This window comes from Miscanthus floridulus, chromosome 8 (assembly GCF_019320115.1).
Source record: "Miscanthus floridulus cultivar M001 chromosome 8, ASM1932011v1, whole genome shotgun sequence".
NCBI lineage: Eukaryota > Viridiplantae > Streptophyta > Magnoliopsida > Poales > Poaceae > Miscanthus > Miscanthus floridulus.
Window position 1 is genome coordinate 88923281 of NC_089587.1, and position 17234 is coordinate 88940514.

At 43.6% G+C, this 17234-nt stretch overlaps 2 protein-coding genes and 1 pseudogene across 2 annotated transcripts; 1 reads left to right on the forward strand and 2 right to left on the reverse strand.

The window, feature by feature from the left end:
* Positions 1 to 290: 290 nt before the first annotated feature.
* Positions 291 to 4755, reverse strand: LOC136469553 (disease resistance protein RGA2-like; annotated as a pseudogene).
* A 2207-nt stretch (positions 4756 to 6962) lies between these two features.
* Positions 6963 to 11070, reverse strand: LOC136476912 (O-fucosyltransferase 13-like). The gene is made up of 6 exons (XM_066474896.1): positions 10444 to 11070; positions 10263 to 10357; positions 10113 to 10180; positions 9766 to 9854; positions 9467 to 9688; positions 6963 to 8344 (listed from the first exon to the last, which is right to left on the reverse strand). Exons 1-6 carry the CDS (start codon positions 10746 to 10748, stop codon positions 7606 to 7608), a joined length of 1518 nt encoding a protein of 505 aa, XP_066330993.1. The 5' UTR covers positions 10749 to 11070; the 3' UTR covers positions 6963 to 7605.
* Positions 11071 to 11146: 76 nt separating this feature from the next.
* On the forward strand, positions 11147 to 15563 carry LOC136476914 (OVARIAN TUMOR DOMAIN-containing deubiquitinating enzyme 1-like). Its single transcript, XM_066474897.1, has 8 exons — positions 11147 to 11510; positions 12800 to 12865; positions 12971 to 13054; positions 13135 to 13257; positions 14174 to 14226; positions 14392 to 14441; positions 14519 to 14619; positions 15112 to 15563. The coding sequence occupies exons 1-8, from the start codon at positions 11289 to 11291 to the stop codon at positions 15382 to 15384; spliced, it is 972 nt and encodes a 323-aa protein (XP_066330994.1). The 5' UTR covers positions 11147 to 11288; the 3' UTR covers positions 15385 to 15563.
* The last annotated feature ends 1671 nt before the right edge of the window (positions 15564 to 17234 follow it).

The following is a 17234-nucleotide window of genomic DNA, read 5'->3' on the forward strand; positions in this document are numbered from 1 at the left end:
GAACAAACTGCATGCTGTGTTTTGCCAAGAGATTTGTTGGTAAAGATGATGCCTTACTTGGTGCAGACTACAGAGGCAATTGCCATTGGGAGACACCCGATACTTACCGTTTTTTTTTTCTTTTTTGAAGAATCTGGAGGGGCCTCAGCCCCTACAGTATTTATTAAAAAAGACAAGCAAGAAACAGAGTTCAAGTACAGGCTGGTTCAAGAAACATAGAAAGAGAGAAAATAAGCAACAAACCACAAATTACAACAGATTTTAAATCCATATAAGCTTTATAGATGGTAGAGAACTGATACTGTCGATGTTGAACGACCCCACCGCAGCAAAAACCAAGCCTAACTCTATCACAAGAACCTCCGTCAATCCTCCGGCAAAAATTATGTTAAGAATTCTTGTGTAGTTCAGTTGAGACACAAATCTCCAATTCGCCCGTGTGGAACGATGGCCTCAAAGTTAAGGACATGTATTTGAAAGGGTGGATTATGCTTGTTGGCAATGGTAAGGTAACAGACTTCTGATCTGGCACATGCTGTGGATTGAATCCACTTAACTTAAGGAGCAATTCCCTGCATTATATGAGATTAGCTATTAGTAAAAATAGCTCTGGCTGAAATGGCCAGTAGAAGATGGAATCCTACTTTCAGAAGATACCAATATCTTTTTTTTTTTTGAAAGGCAGAAGATACCAATATCAGCTTACAAGGCTTGGAAACTAGGTGACCCTTTGCTATCCGCTGAGGATAATAAGCCGAAATGGTGTTGGGGAAAAAGTGGTTGATTTAGCTAAATCAATGTATAATCATTTATGCAGAATATGGTGTACCAAACAACAAGAACCACCAATACAAGAAATATTTACATTACAATTTGCTTTTAAAGTTGCAGTAAGAACAACCAAAACTTTAGTGATCTCTGGCTTAGGAAGGACGGAGTTGGAATATGAAAGATAGGTGGAGGTGATAGATGCAGGAGCACACGCACCTCAATTACTCTGAGAGTCACCACCACACAAGGGGAGGAACCTCTTCATGGACTTCTTCATTTGGGCCTCTGTTTCTACGGCAATGTATTTCTCTGGAACTGGAGAGACAAAGTCGAAGTACTCCCCACCTTCCCTGCAACGTCTCTGCAGGTCGGGGCAGGCCTTTATCTCCAGATTAAGGATGGCAACGGGGACCCGATACCCGATACCCGACGGGTATTTGATCCATTAGGGGACGGGGATGGAATCATATCTTTACCCGCGGGCATCTAAATGGGCAAGAATCCATACCCGACGGGTATAGCGGGTACAGGAACGTTCCCTGTTTACCCGTCCCCGTTACCCGTTGGGGAACCCGACTATTTGAGCTATCATGCGAGTATTAGGCCCAAAGAAGCTCAACATAGATATTTTGGTCCAAATCTGAACAGTCATATATATAATTTGTGTGTTCTAGGAACCCTCGTTCAATTTTTCCTCACCATCTCCGCCAGCAGCACAAGCACGTCTGTCTCACGAGCGCTTGTGCCCCTCGCTTCCTCAGTTCGGTCTCTCCGCCACCTTTGCTCGTCCTCCTCGCAACCTCGCTCCTTCTCCTCGGCATCTCCGAGACTCCGACACTTATACCCGGGTGAAGAAGAAACGTCTCCGATTGCAAAGCTGCGACCCCAAGTGTCATTGTTTATCGGGTATGCAGTACCCGTCGGGTATCTGTTACCCGACCGATACCCGACGGGTACGGGGATGGGCAAGAATCTATACCCGAGACAGTTAATGGGGATGGGGACGGGATGAATTCTCCGTAGCGGGGAAGAGAACGTTCCGGCGATACCCGACGGGTATATACCCGTTGCCATCCCTTACTCCAGATACCTGAGGCCTGGAAGCCACTAGAGGAGGCCCTGCGGAAATGTATCGATCCCAGGACAAAAACCGATCGTCAATAGCTCAAGAGAAGTGAGGCCATCCATCCAATCAGGCAGCGCTTTCAGTTCATCGCAGCCCCATGGCCAGAGATTCCTCAATTTTGGCAGATCTCCATGGTTTGAAGGCAGCGCCACCAAACTTCTGCACTGACTAATATTCAATTCCCCAAGTGAAGCGGGCAGCTTCGGAATCTCCAGCAAACGATAACAGTCTAATATGTGTAACCTTTTCAACTGGGGCAGAGGAAGGATTTCCTCGGATGATGAGCCCTTCCCTTCTAGTTTGCTGCAAAAACTAATAACCAGAGATCGAAGGCCAACCAAGCATCCGAACTCCTCCACTGGCCAGTGCAAAATATTGTGGCAGAACCAGATTTCCAATCGTTCCACGAAGGCCAAGCAATCCCCAAGCCCAAGCTGCAATTTGGATGAGTTGAACACTGATATGAAGCCACTGGCATTGAGTACACCTAAACTTCTCAGGGAGTCTAGTGGAGGTCTTTGGCTTTGGTTTACATGATCCTTTACAGGCATCACCATGTCTACCAGCATCCCAATGTCCAATTGGACAAGAGATGGACAAGATCCCAAAGCCATGCTTATAGGAACAAGACCTTCTACAGACACACCCTGATAATACAGAGAAGTGAGAGCAGGGCTTTCCGGAAGAGTTGCAATTTTGTTGCAGTCGATGATGCACAGCTCTTCCAGCTGGGGAAACACCACCAAGCTATTAGGCTCTCCTGCACTGTTTTCTGCTCATATCTCCCACTCTGACAATGTATCCAACTCCATCGACTTTAACTTTGGAAAAATTGCTAGAGAGGTATTATACCCTGTAGCTACCGTGCCAATGTTCTTACATAATGCGGACAACTTATCCATGTGGCGTAAACACAATTTCTCAAGAGAGCACAACAACCACACTAATGGCAGATCCTTACATCTTGGGCAGTTGGAAATATATAGTTCTCTTAAACACTGGAACATTTGTGGGTCTCTCATCCATTGTGAGATGGATAGGCCATTATACCCATGTAGCCCCAATGTTTTGAGCTCAACATGAGGTGCAAGAGATTCTAGCACTTCTTCCTCATTATTACTGATGACCTTATCGCCCAATGGATTGTATTTTCTGTTAGGGCCCCAAAACAAAAACAGTTCAGTTAGATTCTTTTCCTCATGGAGATTGGCCTTTGCCCCACTCTTTACCTTACTTAAATTGAACAGTTCCAATCTGTTTCCAAGCTGTCTCAGGTCTTTGAGCTCCTCAATACCAAAGTCATCTCCAGAGTCCACAATAAATTTTGTAAGTGTCCAGAGGTTGTGTAGCAGACTAAGTTTTGGAGGCATCTGCTTCAAACTATCACATCCTATTAGATAAATGTGGGTGAGCTTTCTCATATTTTGCATGCTTTCCGGTAAAATCTCTAGTTTGTCACAATGATTGAGAATCAATGATCGCAAATTATACAACATACAAACTGAAGTTGGCAGTCTAACAATATCTGACCAAGAAAGATCAAGATGTCTTAAATGTGTTGTATTTATGAGCTTTGTATGGATTACAGATGGGTTTCCCCAACATAGTGCTCTTAATGATGTTAGTTTTAACTTCTCAAGTGCCTTGAAATCTGATTCACTAAAAGACAGGTGTACTGACTGAGTTAATAAAGTGCGGATAGGAGATGAGTTTTCCATCAATCTGGTGATTTGTTGTTTTGATTTAGACCATGACAACTGGATGTGACGTACATTGTTTATCAACGTTTTCTGCGAAATCAACTCTGCTTCAACAGCACACTCATCTGTCGTTTCTTGTGCTAAGTCATGCATTTTACATCCAATTTTCTTGTATGCAAACCAAGAAAATCTATCAGATGTCTTGACATTCACATCTTGAATAAATGACCTCCACACCAACTTGTTGAAAACAAATTCACCTTTCTGTACCAAATCTGTAGTTCCATCTGCATGAATAAAACTGTTTGCTATCCATAGTTGGATTAACTTATCCTTATCCATCTCATAGTCCTTAGGGAATACTGCACAGAAGGCAAAGCATTGCTTCATTTCAGATGACAAGTGCATGTAGCTCAATTTTAAAATGGACAATACTTCATCTTTGCCAACCCTATCATCCTCTGAGATGGCCTCCCATTCCTTGATTTGATGTTTGGAACTCATCAAGCCACCCATTGTCTTCAAAGCAAGAGGTAGTCCCTTGCACTTGTTAACAATAATTTTACCAATCGTTATCAACTCTGCTTGCTTTTGAACTCCTTTGCTAAACGCTTTCTTTGAGAACAGTTCCCATGAATCATCTTCACTCAAGCATGCTAGTTCATGGGGTGGAAGGGTGCCCATTATGGAGGCAACTTGTCGGCTTCAACTTGTAACAACTATTACGCTTCCTGGTCTACCAACAGATGAATATAATAGTGGCTTCAGGTCGTCCTCCCATTTTTGTTGCTCTTCATTCCACACATCGTCAAGAACTAGTAGGAACCTTTTCCGGTCGACAACTTCTAGCAGCTTTCCTCTCAACAGCTCTATGGTGTCAGGTAAGTCACATCTTTTATTTGTAGCCAGTTCTATGATGGATCTCACAATAGAAATGGCTTCAAAATTATCTGACACACAGTGCCACATCTTCAATTCAAAGTGGTTCTGAACTTTGCTGTCATTGTACACCATCTTAGCTAGTGTGGTCTTCCCCAAACCTCCCATACCAGTGATGGGGAGAACCTGCACATCCCTCTAATCTTGCTGGTCGATTAACAGCTGCACCACGACTTCTTTGTCGTTGTCTCTTCCAAAGATGTCCGCAGACTCTTCCAGTCACTATATTTCCCGAAGTCCCCGTCACTATACTCGTCAACAAGCGCGTGGACAAGCTAATGCTCTTTTCTCACAAATAAAATAAAATAAAATAAAAACATTTGCTAGTCCATGTGACGTGTGACATACTAGTCCGTTAAAGGGTTTTAAACAGTAGACTAATCTGTCCTTCAAATAGAAAAAATATAGAAAAATATATAACGAAGTTATTTAATTAGCACTTTTATAGAAAAATAAAAAATAAACTATACACATAAATGGAGCTAGGGAATTTCATGAACACAAATACTCAAATACATGTTTAAGATTGTAGTATTTAGTTTGGGGACAAGGTGGAATCGAAAAGATCCATGTTAGTTTTCTAGAATGTGGACATCTAGTTTTGTATTTGGTCAGGGACAAGGATATCTCTGTTATATTTGGTTAGAGAATAAAGGGGATAGATTGGATGATGTCTCCCCCCCCCCCCCCCCCCCCCCCCCCCCCCCGCCCCCCACCGTTTCCTTTCAATTGTACGGCCCATTTGTCAGTCATTTTATCACACATAGGGCCCACCTCTTGTTTGGCACCCTAAGCCCAGGCAGTGTTGCCCCTGTGAGCTCTACCGACCTCACCTCTCCAAGTTCCACCAGTCACTCCCTCCACTCGACACAATATCTTCGCTTGCTATCCCCCATGCTCACCGTCCGTCATAGCCCCCCCCCCCCCCCCCCCCACACCCCACACACACACACACACACACTTTCGCTCAGGTGTGTCTGCCGCCCATACCAAGCTTCACCCAACGTGACCCTCACCTGCCTCGCTCGGCAAGTCCGCCTCTACCTAGTGTGTCCCTCACCTACCCCCCCCCCCCCCCCCCCCCGCCATCAATACGTCTACCACCGCTCCTGTGGGCTCTAACTCGCAATCTAAGGCGCGAAGACAGAGGATGGCACTGTAGAAATAGGACGGGTGTGTTCCACACACACAAATAACAGGGACAACAACACCCCAAATATGGCCGAATATTCCTTGGTGGGATGGCTCCATCCTTGCTGTCTCAGAACCAAACACATACTAATGGATATAATCAACATTCTTGTTCATCAAACATCCAACAATAAAATAGCTCAATATTTTTTCGACGGTCCATTACCATCATTTATATTAAGTAAAGAACACAACATCGACACATAGAGGCCATGTTCGGCTTACCCCATATTCGGCTTGTTCGGCTTTTATTTTTCAGCTGGAACAGTATTTTTCTCTCACAACAATTCAGCCGGAACAGTGTTTTCAGCCAAGTTTCAGACCAGCGAACGGGGCCAGAATTTCACGGCTAAGCTCAATAACTGTGTTTAGAGGAGTTAAAATCCTTAGCTACAGCAGTGGAACAATTGGCAAATATTGTAGTAGCACGCCATCTAAAAAGCTATAGTAGTACTATAGTGGACTATTTATAACCATGTTTTTGAATAGAGATTAAAATCACAAGAATGACCCTAGAAACAAAGAAATATTAGCTATCATCTTTTTAAAAATGCAAATGTATTTCCATCTCCCAAAAAACAAAAATAAATGAGTATTATTACTAGGTGGTGTGAAATTATTTTTCCCCGTTCAAAACATGAAAGCAGTAATTTCTCTTTCAAATTGCGAAAATATCCTGTTACAGCTTACTTACAGGGGACAATTTCAGTTTTGTTTGGCTCTTCTTCTGTCCTGCACTACGTATTGATTTAATTTAGTTGTATACTTGTACGGTTGTGAATGAAGAGGAATAATTAATTTGGCTATCAGCACGAGCGGTTCGTTCAAGCAGTGTACTCTAGTTTTGGCCGACAATTTGTTGACAAGCAAGTGCATGATTTTGTTGACTACTCAGCCTATTCAACAGATAGTTGGGCATGGACCTGACAACTGTCTCAACCCAGTTATCTGCTCTGCATAAGAATACAAGATGTAACAAGGATCGGAAGGTCATTTGTGCAGAAATAAATTTGGTATACCAAACAAAAAGAACTGGAAGGCTTAACTTCCCATTAATTTAGTATCTTCATGTGGGTACCCTTCAAAATGCAACTGTAACCAAGGATAATTTGACTAAAAGGAAATGGTCTGCAATGAAAGTTGTCTTCTGCAGGAAAAGAAAGGTAAAATTTGCTGCTGGACATCAAACTAACATGGTATTGGCCATTCCACACCACTAAAGGCGAATCTAGAGGTAATGGAAAGGCAATCTTTTTAATATCTTCCAAACTACAATTTTTAATTGGTACATCACTAACGTGAGGGTAACAAAAACAATCCATCGCCACGTATCACTAGATTAGCTGCAGCTATGGCACATATGAGTTTGTGCAAATCATGTGCTGAAATTTCATCAAACCTAGCTAAAATCAAAGAGGTTGGCTAAAATCCAGTTGTCGAAAACAGTGTTAGGGACAGCGCGTACAGCAGATGAGCAGAACATGCCACAAGGCAGTGATGATGATGAGCACGACAAGCAGGTTGGGTCTGTTCGGTTTGTTGCCCGCCAGGCAGCAATCCAGACCCTCGATTTCCTGGTTGCCTGGCAGGGCAGCAACTAGACGGGCAAGTCCATGAACAATGGACTTGAGTCCTGGCATGTGGCATCCAATGAATCCCGACCAGAGCAGTTCCCTTGGTCTGGATACTACAGCGCAGCTGACTCACTCAGAAGGCCAGGTCATAATACATCTCTGTCTAAGCTGTACCCAGTTGAAGCCCAGTTATCTCATTGCAGTAACAGCTCATTCATATTTACAGAATCACGGAGATCTATAAGTTGCATTAAGACAAACAGGTGTCCGTCTAGGTAAACCTCATGCCACTAGCCCACTAGTGCTACAATTTGAACTCACAAAAGCAGTACTCGGGCAGAGCCGATCCCCTGCCTCTGATATATTCCTCTAGATGAGCATCCCACATAGCCTTAGCCAGTTGTTCTCCTGCTAGTCCAGTGGCAGTGTAATTTGCGAAAGCCCTCCTGCTCAAGACCAGTGTCTTCTGGAGACCTTGCATTGTTCTCATTGCAGTTACCATCTTATCCATATTTCCAAAGAATGTGGCAATGTAGGCATCACTTTTGACTGAAACATAGTAGTCAAGAGCAGCTTTTGTGTTGCCATGCATATTCTCAAAATCTTCATGAGCCAGGAGAGATGATTTAGTGTATATATTTTTGTAAACGGATGTGAAACCCTCAAGCTCCATTAGCCCATCACCAGCAGCTAAATAAATGTTTGTATTTGTAGGAACGTCTAGCGCTTGGAGGATAAATGCTGTTTCACTTGGTGTTAGAGGGCACTTGCCACGGTTCCTCCACAGGTGGGCAGCATCACCAGTCAATACTTTCCTACCCTCCCCACGCGCAGATTCAATGGAGTCCATTGATTTGGAAGAAAGACCAGCGTATGCACACTGACTGTAGGCAACCATATCTGGTTCAAATCTCAGGTGAAGGGATAAGAAGGGTTTTGGTATAGCTTGGAGAAGCTCAACAGCTTTGGAATGCACTTTCTTGTTCAACCTGAGAGCACTGTAGCATCCTTGACAGTATGAAGCTTTTGCATATGAGGGGTTTCTGAAAACACACAAACATATATCAGTTTGGTGCAGAATTAGCCTCAAGATGAATAACTAACATTACATTTAAAAATTTATCATACCAAAGAGCCTAATAGAACCGCTGATAGAAATATGAAGAACAGAAGAGTTAATACAATAATTTCTAGGATATACATTGTCATTGCCACAATCGTGAAGTGTAGAATAGCTAACCACACAAATTTTTAGGTACATACATAAGCTGGAAGGACTAAACTACTTGTTACCTTATTATCTATCTTATTTCACTCAACCTACATCTTTGACGTTACAGTTGTGCAAAAAAGGATTTTTCAGAAGATGCCAATCTTTAGAAGATAATAGGAAACTAAGATTCGGTAAATGAAGTGGATGATGTTATACAAAAAGTCATATAACCAACAAAATAATGATACCAAAAATTCTCTATATAGACAGGCATCATTGCCTATAGTGTGTACGCTCCAACCAACTAAGGTCGGGTTCGCTTACTGCAAAGGGATAAAGAGAACTAATAAATGCAGATCACTACAGCTTTTTACAGTAACATGAGAAATCAAGGAAATCCAGCCAACAAACAGATTTTGAAGGTTTACAAAAATATGCTACGCTAATAGAGTAGGAAGGTTATATTTCAATCAAACAATGAAATCAATAAACAGACCTTATCCATGGAAAGCAGCAATTACTAACTACTTGGTCACATCAGATGTTAGCATCAAAGCATAAAAGATTAAATAAATATACTGATTCATAGTTCATCATGGTTTAGCTGTAGTATTTTCACATATAGCACTCAACAATCCAGTAATGATAAAATTAATATACTTCATAAACTATCTCCCCGCTTGGTAGGTATATCAACTGCTTATAAAACTATAATATGCTGCACCCAAGATGTCAAGCTTGTAGTGGTACGAAATTTTATTACTAACTGAATTATTATCACCCCTTCCAACATACTAATACAATGAATATAGACTAACATATTCTATGGATGTCATGCAAAACCCAACATAGCTTGTGAAACAAATTACTAGTAATCATGAGTAACAGCGATAGTATTATGGAAATGGACGGAAAATGCAAGGGATCAACGAGATATATAAATGAGTAGTACCTATCTCTTCTTTGATTCATGGCAGGTGTCAGTGAGATGTATTGATGCTCCAAGAGAGCTGGAAGTACACTTTCACCATAATCAAAATGTCCTTTCCGTTTACTGCAGTCAACCTTGAACGGCTCTTTGGATGCTATCGCTGCAGGCAAGTCCTTCACAACTTCCACATATCCTCTAGTCTGCTCAATGAAGTAATCAACATCGAAAACATCTGCAAAGCCACTGACAGAACAGTCCAATAAGAACTACCGCAAGCATATTTCAAACAGAACTGAACTACAGAACTTCAATCAGCATACCTAGACTCATTCCAATAGGCGGCAACCTCAAACTTCGGTAGAACCATTGTTGCGTTCAGAAGACGTGCAACCCCGATTCCGTCACATAGCTGCAGAACCATCACAGTGGGATCATTTGGTGCCCCCTCGAGAACTCAGAAGCACAAGATATGAAGTTATGAACAAAACAAAGTAGAATTGCTTTATGGAACATCAAGAACTTCAGACTGAAAGTTCAGCACTCTCAGTCTCACAGAGTCACTACTCCATGCAGTTCTGTTACGATACTGACAACCAGAACATGTTTCGGTTAAATCATTTGATCCCTACAGGAAGGAGGAAACTCTAACCGAGGTCTCTTAACGTACATCACGTCGCAGCTGGTTGAGACCGCCGTAGCAGTCTATTCGGATGTACCCGTTCGTCCTGGACGGAGCTGCACACGGAGGGGCAGGCGTCAATCATGATTGCGTCCAGGTCCAGTATCCAAATTCCACCCCCAAACAGCGAGGCCTTACCTTGCACTGGTGCCGTCCGCCACCACCCGCACGGGCGCCACTCCACGAGCCGCCGCTGCGCCCATATGAGCCGCGAGCCCGAAGGAGGCAGCTCTCTGCCACAAACCGAATGCGGGATTAAGGAATTGTGCTAGAACATTCTAGAGGGGTCTGGGAGTACACGAGGGGGCGAGGCGCGTACCCGGGGGCGGGGAGGCTGAAGACGGGCGGAGAGGACGGCGGCGAAAGGAGGAAGAAGAGGACGGGCGCGAGGAAGAGGGACGGTAGGAGGAACCGGAGGCGGTGCTGCGCACACCACGCTGCCGCCGGTGACATGGCCGCCGGCGACTCCCCGTCGCCGGAGCCGCCGGGTGAGGCGCCTGGATCTGATCGGCCGGTGGTGGCGTATGATTTGAGGAGAAAGAAATCCCACAGGCTATCCGCTAACACACCGGGCCACACCAGCAGATAAAAGAATGGGTCCCAGGCCACATGAGGACCCCACATGTCATCCACAAGCAGTGACACGTCGAAATGGTGCTGGCCTCTTTGGGTAGCAGCGGCCAGTGGGTACTCTCGGGTAGCCCATAGCCAATTGGAAAGTCGCCGCCAGCTTTATCAGTGTGGCAGGTGGGACCGTGCTTGAGCTACCCCCACATGTCAGTTTCACGTGAGTATATCCAGTTGGAGAAATGGAGAGGGGTTATACGTAAGTAAACGGTAAACAACAAGGGCTTATCCGCAAAACGACACAGACGTATTTCCGGTTCCGCTTGCACCTGCGCCGAGATCTCGGAAGAGACGCACCGCAGGATCAGAAGAAGCAGGCTATCCGTTCCGCTGCTGCTTCCCCACCCGAAACCAAGCCGCCACGCCCCCACCCCGACCCCCACGCCCACCCGGACCCCTCCCCAACCCGCGAAGCTGGCGCGCGAGGCGGCCGACGCGAGCGCCCGCAAGCGCAAGGCGGCGGACGGCGGCGAGGTCCCCGACGCCACCACCGCTGCGGAGGTTGCCGCGGCGCCGGCCCCCGGGGAGGACGCGGCCATGGGCGACGTGCCCCAGGCGCCGCACGCCGCGGAAGGAGGAGGAGGACTGGAGGAGGGGGCGGGGCCGGACCCTAACCCTAGCCCGAGCCTCAGCCTCGGCGGCTGCTCCGACCCCGTGTCGGTGGAGCTCTCCATGGGCGGGGACTACTACCGCGCCTGCTGCGGCGACCCCGACCCCGACATCCCCGAGGGGCCCAAGCTGCCGTGCGTTGGGGAAAAGGTGAGAGAGGGAGAGCCCCTCTGTTCCCCACCATCCTCACTTGTTCGCGATCGGTTATTGGTTAGCCCGCCGTGTAGTGGGATGGGTCTCCATCACGCTTTAGTGTTATATATACAGAGTTGCAGTGATCTAGTGGAAATGCTAGTCGTGGCCGTCTCTACGGCTCTAGTGGGATCAGATTGCGGGGACAGTACCCTACCGCAGTTGAGTGCTGATTACTTGGTGTTCGCGTTGTGCTGGTAAGCATGTGTCATGTGGATCGGCGCGATTTGAGTGAGAACCTTGCATTTACTTGCCCTTTAGACTCCCATATTCCTTAATAAGGAACTACCCAACAGAGAATTTGTTTCACCATTTTCTTGTATGATCAAGTGAATTGAAAATTTTGTCCCGTACTCCCGTAGGCTGTTGGTCAAACACCACAGGGTTCCCACTAAAGTGAAAGCATCAACTAGAGTTACTGTAGGAGGAGGTGGATAATTTTGGAGTCTTTTGTTGCCTACCCCTGTGTATGCCTACTGTTTGGTTTATTTCAAGAACATTTTAGTTGCTCTGCTTATTCTGGATACTCAACGTACTGTAGATGTATTTGTTATCTACCCAAAAACCCACCACAAGTTTCTTTTAGCATATAAAATAGTATATTGAGATTGATCTGTTATTTAAGTCGACCTGTTGGTTATAATCTCTGATTTGAGCTTGTCTTGCTGATGTACTGAAGTTTCAGGGCTTCTTCAAAATTTCATAGTCCATACCAGGAATAGTTGGGTTGTATTTTGCTTACTCTGTTTATGGTGACCTGTTGGTTGGTGTAATCTCTAGGCTGCGCCAAGTTAGTAGGTAGTCTGTTTGAACTGGCCGAAAACTGCTGTTCTCATGTCCCATTTCATTAAAATTGAACAGTGCCTTGTTTCTGGTTGTAAAAAAAGCATCTTGTGATGATGGTTTTTGGTTAAGCACCTTTCCTGAATGATGAGAAACATTTCTGAGCTGTTAGGGCGTCCCCAATGGTTCTCAAATAGCTAGTCTAGGAAGAATTCTATTGGCTATCAGGGAGAGAGATCAAATAGCTAGCAACTTCCAAATAGCTAGTCTAGCATGATCTCCAAGAAACAACTCTCTCACTCACAAATAGCTCTCCACTACAGTGTTCTTTTTTTCTTATTTCTAAGCCCAATCTAGCTAGTTATTTGAAATTTGTCATTGAGGACGCCCTTCTGATGGCTAACATGTTCTGATTATCATGGAGGTTTCCATACTAATTATTATGCATCTTGTAAATGTTGCAGGAACCTCTCTCCTCTTTAGCAGCCGAGTTTCAGTCTGGCAGCCCCATTTTACAAGAGAAAATTAAGGTTCTTGTGTGTCTGGCTAATCTAATATGTAATTACTGCAATTTATGTGGATATGTAACATGCCATTGTATAGTTTGTTCAATTAGTGTCCTACTTTGTCTGTAGTTGCTTGGCGAACAATATGGTGCTTTAAGACGGACACGTGGAGATGGAAACTGCTTTTATCGAAGCTTTATGTTTTCCTACTTGGTAGTATCTGCAGTGTACTTTTTTTACAAGTGTTATCATTCATAATCATGGCGATGATTCTATCTTATATTTGCTGCCAGGAACACATCCTAGAGACACAAGACAAAGCTGAGGCTGATCGCATCATGGTAAAAATTGAGGATTGCAAGAAGACGCTCCTGTCTCTTGGATATATTGAGTTCACTTTTGAGGATTTCTTTGCGGTAAGTTTATTCAACGGTTATTTTAACATATTTCCCTCAGTCATATGTTTTCTGTTAGGGTGGTTTTCCAATTTATTTACTCTACATTGTCTACTGTTTGTGGGTTTGTCTACTTATGTGCCGTGATCGTTTCAAGATGATTTTTGGGTATTTGTGTAGGAATTGGCTTATAAGCTGTCTGATGTCTGTATCTGTAGAACAGGGCTGGTTTGGGTTATTGTAGTGCATGCTTCTTGTAAATCCTTTGAGGCTCATGGATATGCTGATTTTTATGTGGAAATCTAACTAAACTGCAACTTGTTTTATTTTAGTCAGGAATACTAACCAGCCTGTCTTCCTAAGGACATAAGCTATCAGCTAGAGACAAAGTATGTCACACAAAGTTTTCTACTGTACTAGTGTAGAATGCAGCTGGATGACTGTGACTCATGTTTTAGTGTTTAGTTGTCTGGAAGTATGCTGGTGTAGTTTAGTTAAAATAAGAATAGTTGAAAATTGCAGAGTTGAACCTTGCTGACTAATATATACCTGGAATTGTAAGAAATATAACTTTCTTGGAAACAAAATATCAATTTATTCCCTCTGATCACAATATATGTTGTTTTAGGTTTTTCCTATGTCAAACCTTTTAGCTTTGACCATCAATAGTTAAAAGTTGAAAATTTTAAATAGTATTTTAACATAAAATTCATGGTACTAGATTCATCATGAAAAGTAATTTCATTATATCTAACTTAACTATTTGAAATATATATTTTTACAGAAATTGATAGTCAAAGTTTCATTACACCTACTAGACTATATCGATGTCCTAAACTGTTGATATTGTGATTGGAGGGAGTCTTTGTTTGCCCTACACCTCATAGCTTTTGTAATCTTTTCCCCTTACTGAATTATGCTCTTTGATTTTGCTCAGATATTCATTGATATGCTGGAAAGTGTTCTGCAAGGACATGAAACTCCTATAGGGTAAATATCATAGAGTTGTATTTGTCCCAAATACATAATGAAGAAGTGTTGAGTTGTTGATATCAACGGCACATTTTTCTTTGAACCTTCCACAAAATATAATACAATACCCATCATCATGTTTGTGTATCTTTAGTAAATCTATTTGTTTTCCTACATCTTTAGGCCTGAAGAGCTTCTAGAAAGAACCAGGGATCCACAAGTTTCTGATTATGGTTTGTATACATCCAGGTGTTTGAACTCTGTAGTTCTACACTATCTTGGTATTGCTATCTAACACCATTGTCTTCAGTTGTCATGTTCTTTAGGTTTGTCACTTCTGGTGAAATTCAAAGGAGGTCTGACTTCTTTGAACCATTCATATCCGGCTTGACAAATTCAACTGTGGTTCAGGTCAGCTCCATATTCCATTGTCACATGTTGTATATCGACTACAGAAATTATATTCATGGCCATTTACGTGCATCAAGTAACATTAATCTGTAATCCTATTTGTTGCTCCCTGGTGATTAGCAATCACAGTATGTTCTTTCATAGTTGCCTTAAACTGTTCTGGAGCAGATGTAGCCATTATTTCCAGAGGGGATTTCCCTTACCTAAAGACCAGATATAGACGATTAGATATCATGATGTAGCAACTCTTTGAGCAAAACCTTTTTTCCCCAATGGTGTAGTTTATCGCAAGTCTGTACTCTATAACAAATGTTATGATAGGGAAAGATTTTATGCTGCTGCCCATGTGGGCAAATAAGCTACTTCTTGGTCTTAAATAATTGTTGAAGTCACACTGTTATTTCCAGCACTGAATCTGCACCCTATTTTAGTAAACATTTTGATAAATATGCAGATGCAAAAATGACCCTGATTTATAATTTTGGTTTGCAGTTCTGCAAGGCTTCTGTGGAACCTATGGGTGAGGAAAGTGATCATGTGCACATAATTGCCCTATCGGATGCACTAGGTGTACCTATCCGTGTTATGTACCTAGACCGAAGCTCATGTGATACTGGCAATCTGAGCGTGAATCACCATGATTTCATCCCTTCGGCCAATGCTTCCGAGGGTGATGCTGCGATGACATCTACTCCTGCCGCTGAGAAACCTTACATCACTTTGCTCTACCGCCCTGGTCACTATGATATTCTCTACCCAAAGTAAATTTTGCTCTCATGACTTGGTTGAGAAAGCGCACACTAGAAATCTGAAGGTGGCAAACTTGCTTTTGTGTGCTAATGCCCTCGTTCAAATTAGTTGTTTTCTACCTGCTGTAAGTCTTACTCTGGTACAATGACTTAACATTGTGTTGACTGTGGAGAAGTTCTGTTGATATTGCTACTGATCAGTTTTTTGTTTTTTGTTTTACCTTTATTCATCGTAGGAAAGCAAGCTCATAATGTTTAGAGTATAAAACTATTGAAATGGATGGAGTATAGAACAATCAGTGTTCTTAGTGGGTTTTTGTCTTAGCAGTAGCAGGCTAGCAGCCATTCACTTTCCAAATGGCTCTGCAGATTCATCATTTCTATTTTATTGCATCAGGTGTGCAGCCCGTTCGCCAATTGCATGATCCTTATCCTGGATGGGTGTAGTCCAGGTTCTCTCCAGGTAGGGTCTACTCGTGCCAGGAACTGTAACCATGATTGACAGATGGGCAGTTGTGATTGTTATGAAGTAGGGAACGGAAGGCCGAGCAGCGTTCGGCAAATATTTGTTGAGAAGTTGGCGATTATGCTTTACAGGAAGTTAGAGTTACTCAGGTTGGGCATGGAGCGACACAAAGTCACAGGCAAAGGCCTTATCTGTGTCGAAAACTGAAGACCTTTTGTGATAGAAAGAGACTGAGCAAATGTGGGGGGTGATTTGCGTCTCGGGGCCTTGGGGGCGACATGGCAGCCAATCAGTTGACGAAGACGTGTGCTTGCGATTGGAGAGAAAGAAAGGGAGGTCGACAAAGCTTGGATAGCTGACCCAATGCATTGCAAAGGCCAAAGACACTACTAGCTATTCTGTACGAACATGCCTACTCCGCGTACGAAAGCAAACTTTTTTCTTTCTTGTTTCGTTGTGTTCAGGACTAATAGTGAGAATTGAAGAGCACAGCTTAAATTCATCTACTACCTGAGCCTGATGGTGGTCTTGGGTTTATGAGCACCTGTACTTGGATCCTGTAACTCTGCTCTGCCAAGTGCCAAGGACGTTACTACGCCGTGATGTCTTGTCAGCCCATCTCCCACGAGATTAGCGCTATGTTCGTTTGGCTGATAAGCCAGGCTGAAAAGTAATGTTTGCTGATTTGTCGTGAGAGAAAAATACTGCACCATGTCTGTGGGGGTCGTTTTGCAGCGAGCATAGATGTGTCTGTGCTTTGGCTGCTGTAGCGTGTGTTGTGTGAGTTGTGTTTGGTGTCTTGTAAGTGTCGGGTTCTTATTCGAGAGAAAAAAAATCTCAGCGTCGCAATCCTTGGCATTTGCCAAGCAGCAGGCTGCAGAGTCTGTCCTCTGAGGGCATATGACCGCAAGAGAGACAAGAATGGAGAATGGGTCTCAACTGCCAAGTGCCAAGTAGGAGTATACTGTACAGTGTAAACTGCCTTCCGCACAGCTGAAAAAAGAAGGGACATTTTCCTCCGTTTGGTGGTCTATGTTTCTGTTCCCACGCTCTGGTCCTGGTGGTTGGTTAGTTGGCTGCTGTGGCGTGCTGCTGCTCTTGTTTCTTTTCGTTCTGAGGCTTTAGCTGCCAGCTTCCCCGTGTCACGTCATCTAACTCGCAAGGAGACAGCGATCATGTTTCGTGTCTTAGGAAGACGCGATATGTTAGCAAGGAGAAAGGAGGCATCCAATCTTGGATCAGCAGATAACGCAGCTCTCAGTTCTCACACGCAACCAAAAAAAATCAAAAATAATTATTATACACAAATGGCCAAATGAAATCCTCCGGAGAAGAAGGCGTCTTACGCGCGCATTTTTTTGTTAGAGATTAGAGATCCAGGAAGTTGGTGACATGCAACT

What these genes read in the sequence shown, in the direction of transcription:
- LOC136476912 (XM_066474896.1), bottom strand. Translation starts at nt 10,748, where the DNA reads ATGTGGGGTCCTCATGTGGCCTGGGACCCATTCTTTTATCTGCTGGTG. An exon ending in GCGGACGGCACCAGTGCAAG is followed by an intron (nt 10,181 to 10,262) that starts GTAAGGCCTCGC and finishes CTCCGTGTGCAG; the next exon opens with CTCCGTCCAGGACGAACGGG. An exon ending in ATGAATCAAAGAAGAGATAG is followed by an intron (nt 8,345 to 9,466) that starts GTACTACTCATT and finishes GTGTGTTTTCAG; the next exon opens with AAACCCCTCATATGCAAAAG.
- LOC136476914 (XM_066474897.1), top strand. Translation starts at nt 11,289, where the DNA reads ATGGGCGACGTGCCCCAGGCGCCGCACGCCGCGGAAGGAGGAGGAGGA. An exon ending in TTTTACAAGAGAAAATTAAG is followed by an intron (nt 12,866 to 12,970) that starts GTTCTTGTGTGT and finishes CTTTGTCTGTAG; the next exon opens with TTGCTTGGCGAACAATATGG. An exon ending in TCCACAAGTTTCTGATTATG is followed by an intron (nt 14,442 to 14,518) that starts GTTTGTATACAT and finishes CATTGTCTTCAG; the next exon opens with TTGTCATGTTCTTTAGGTTT.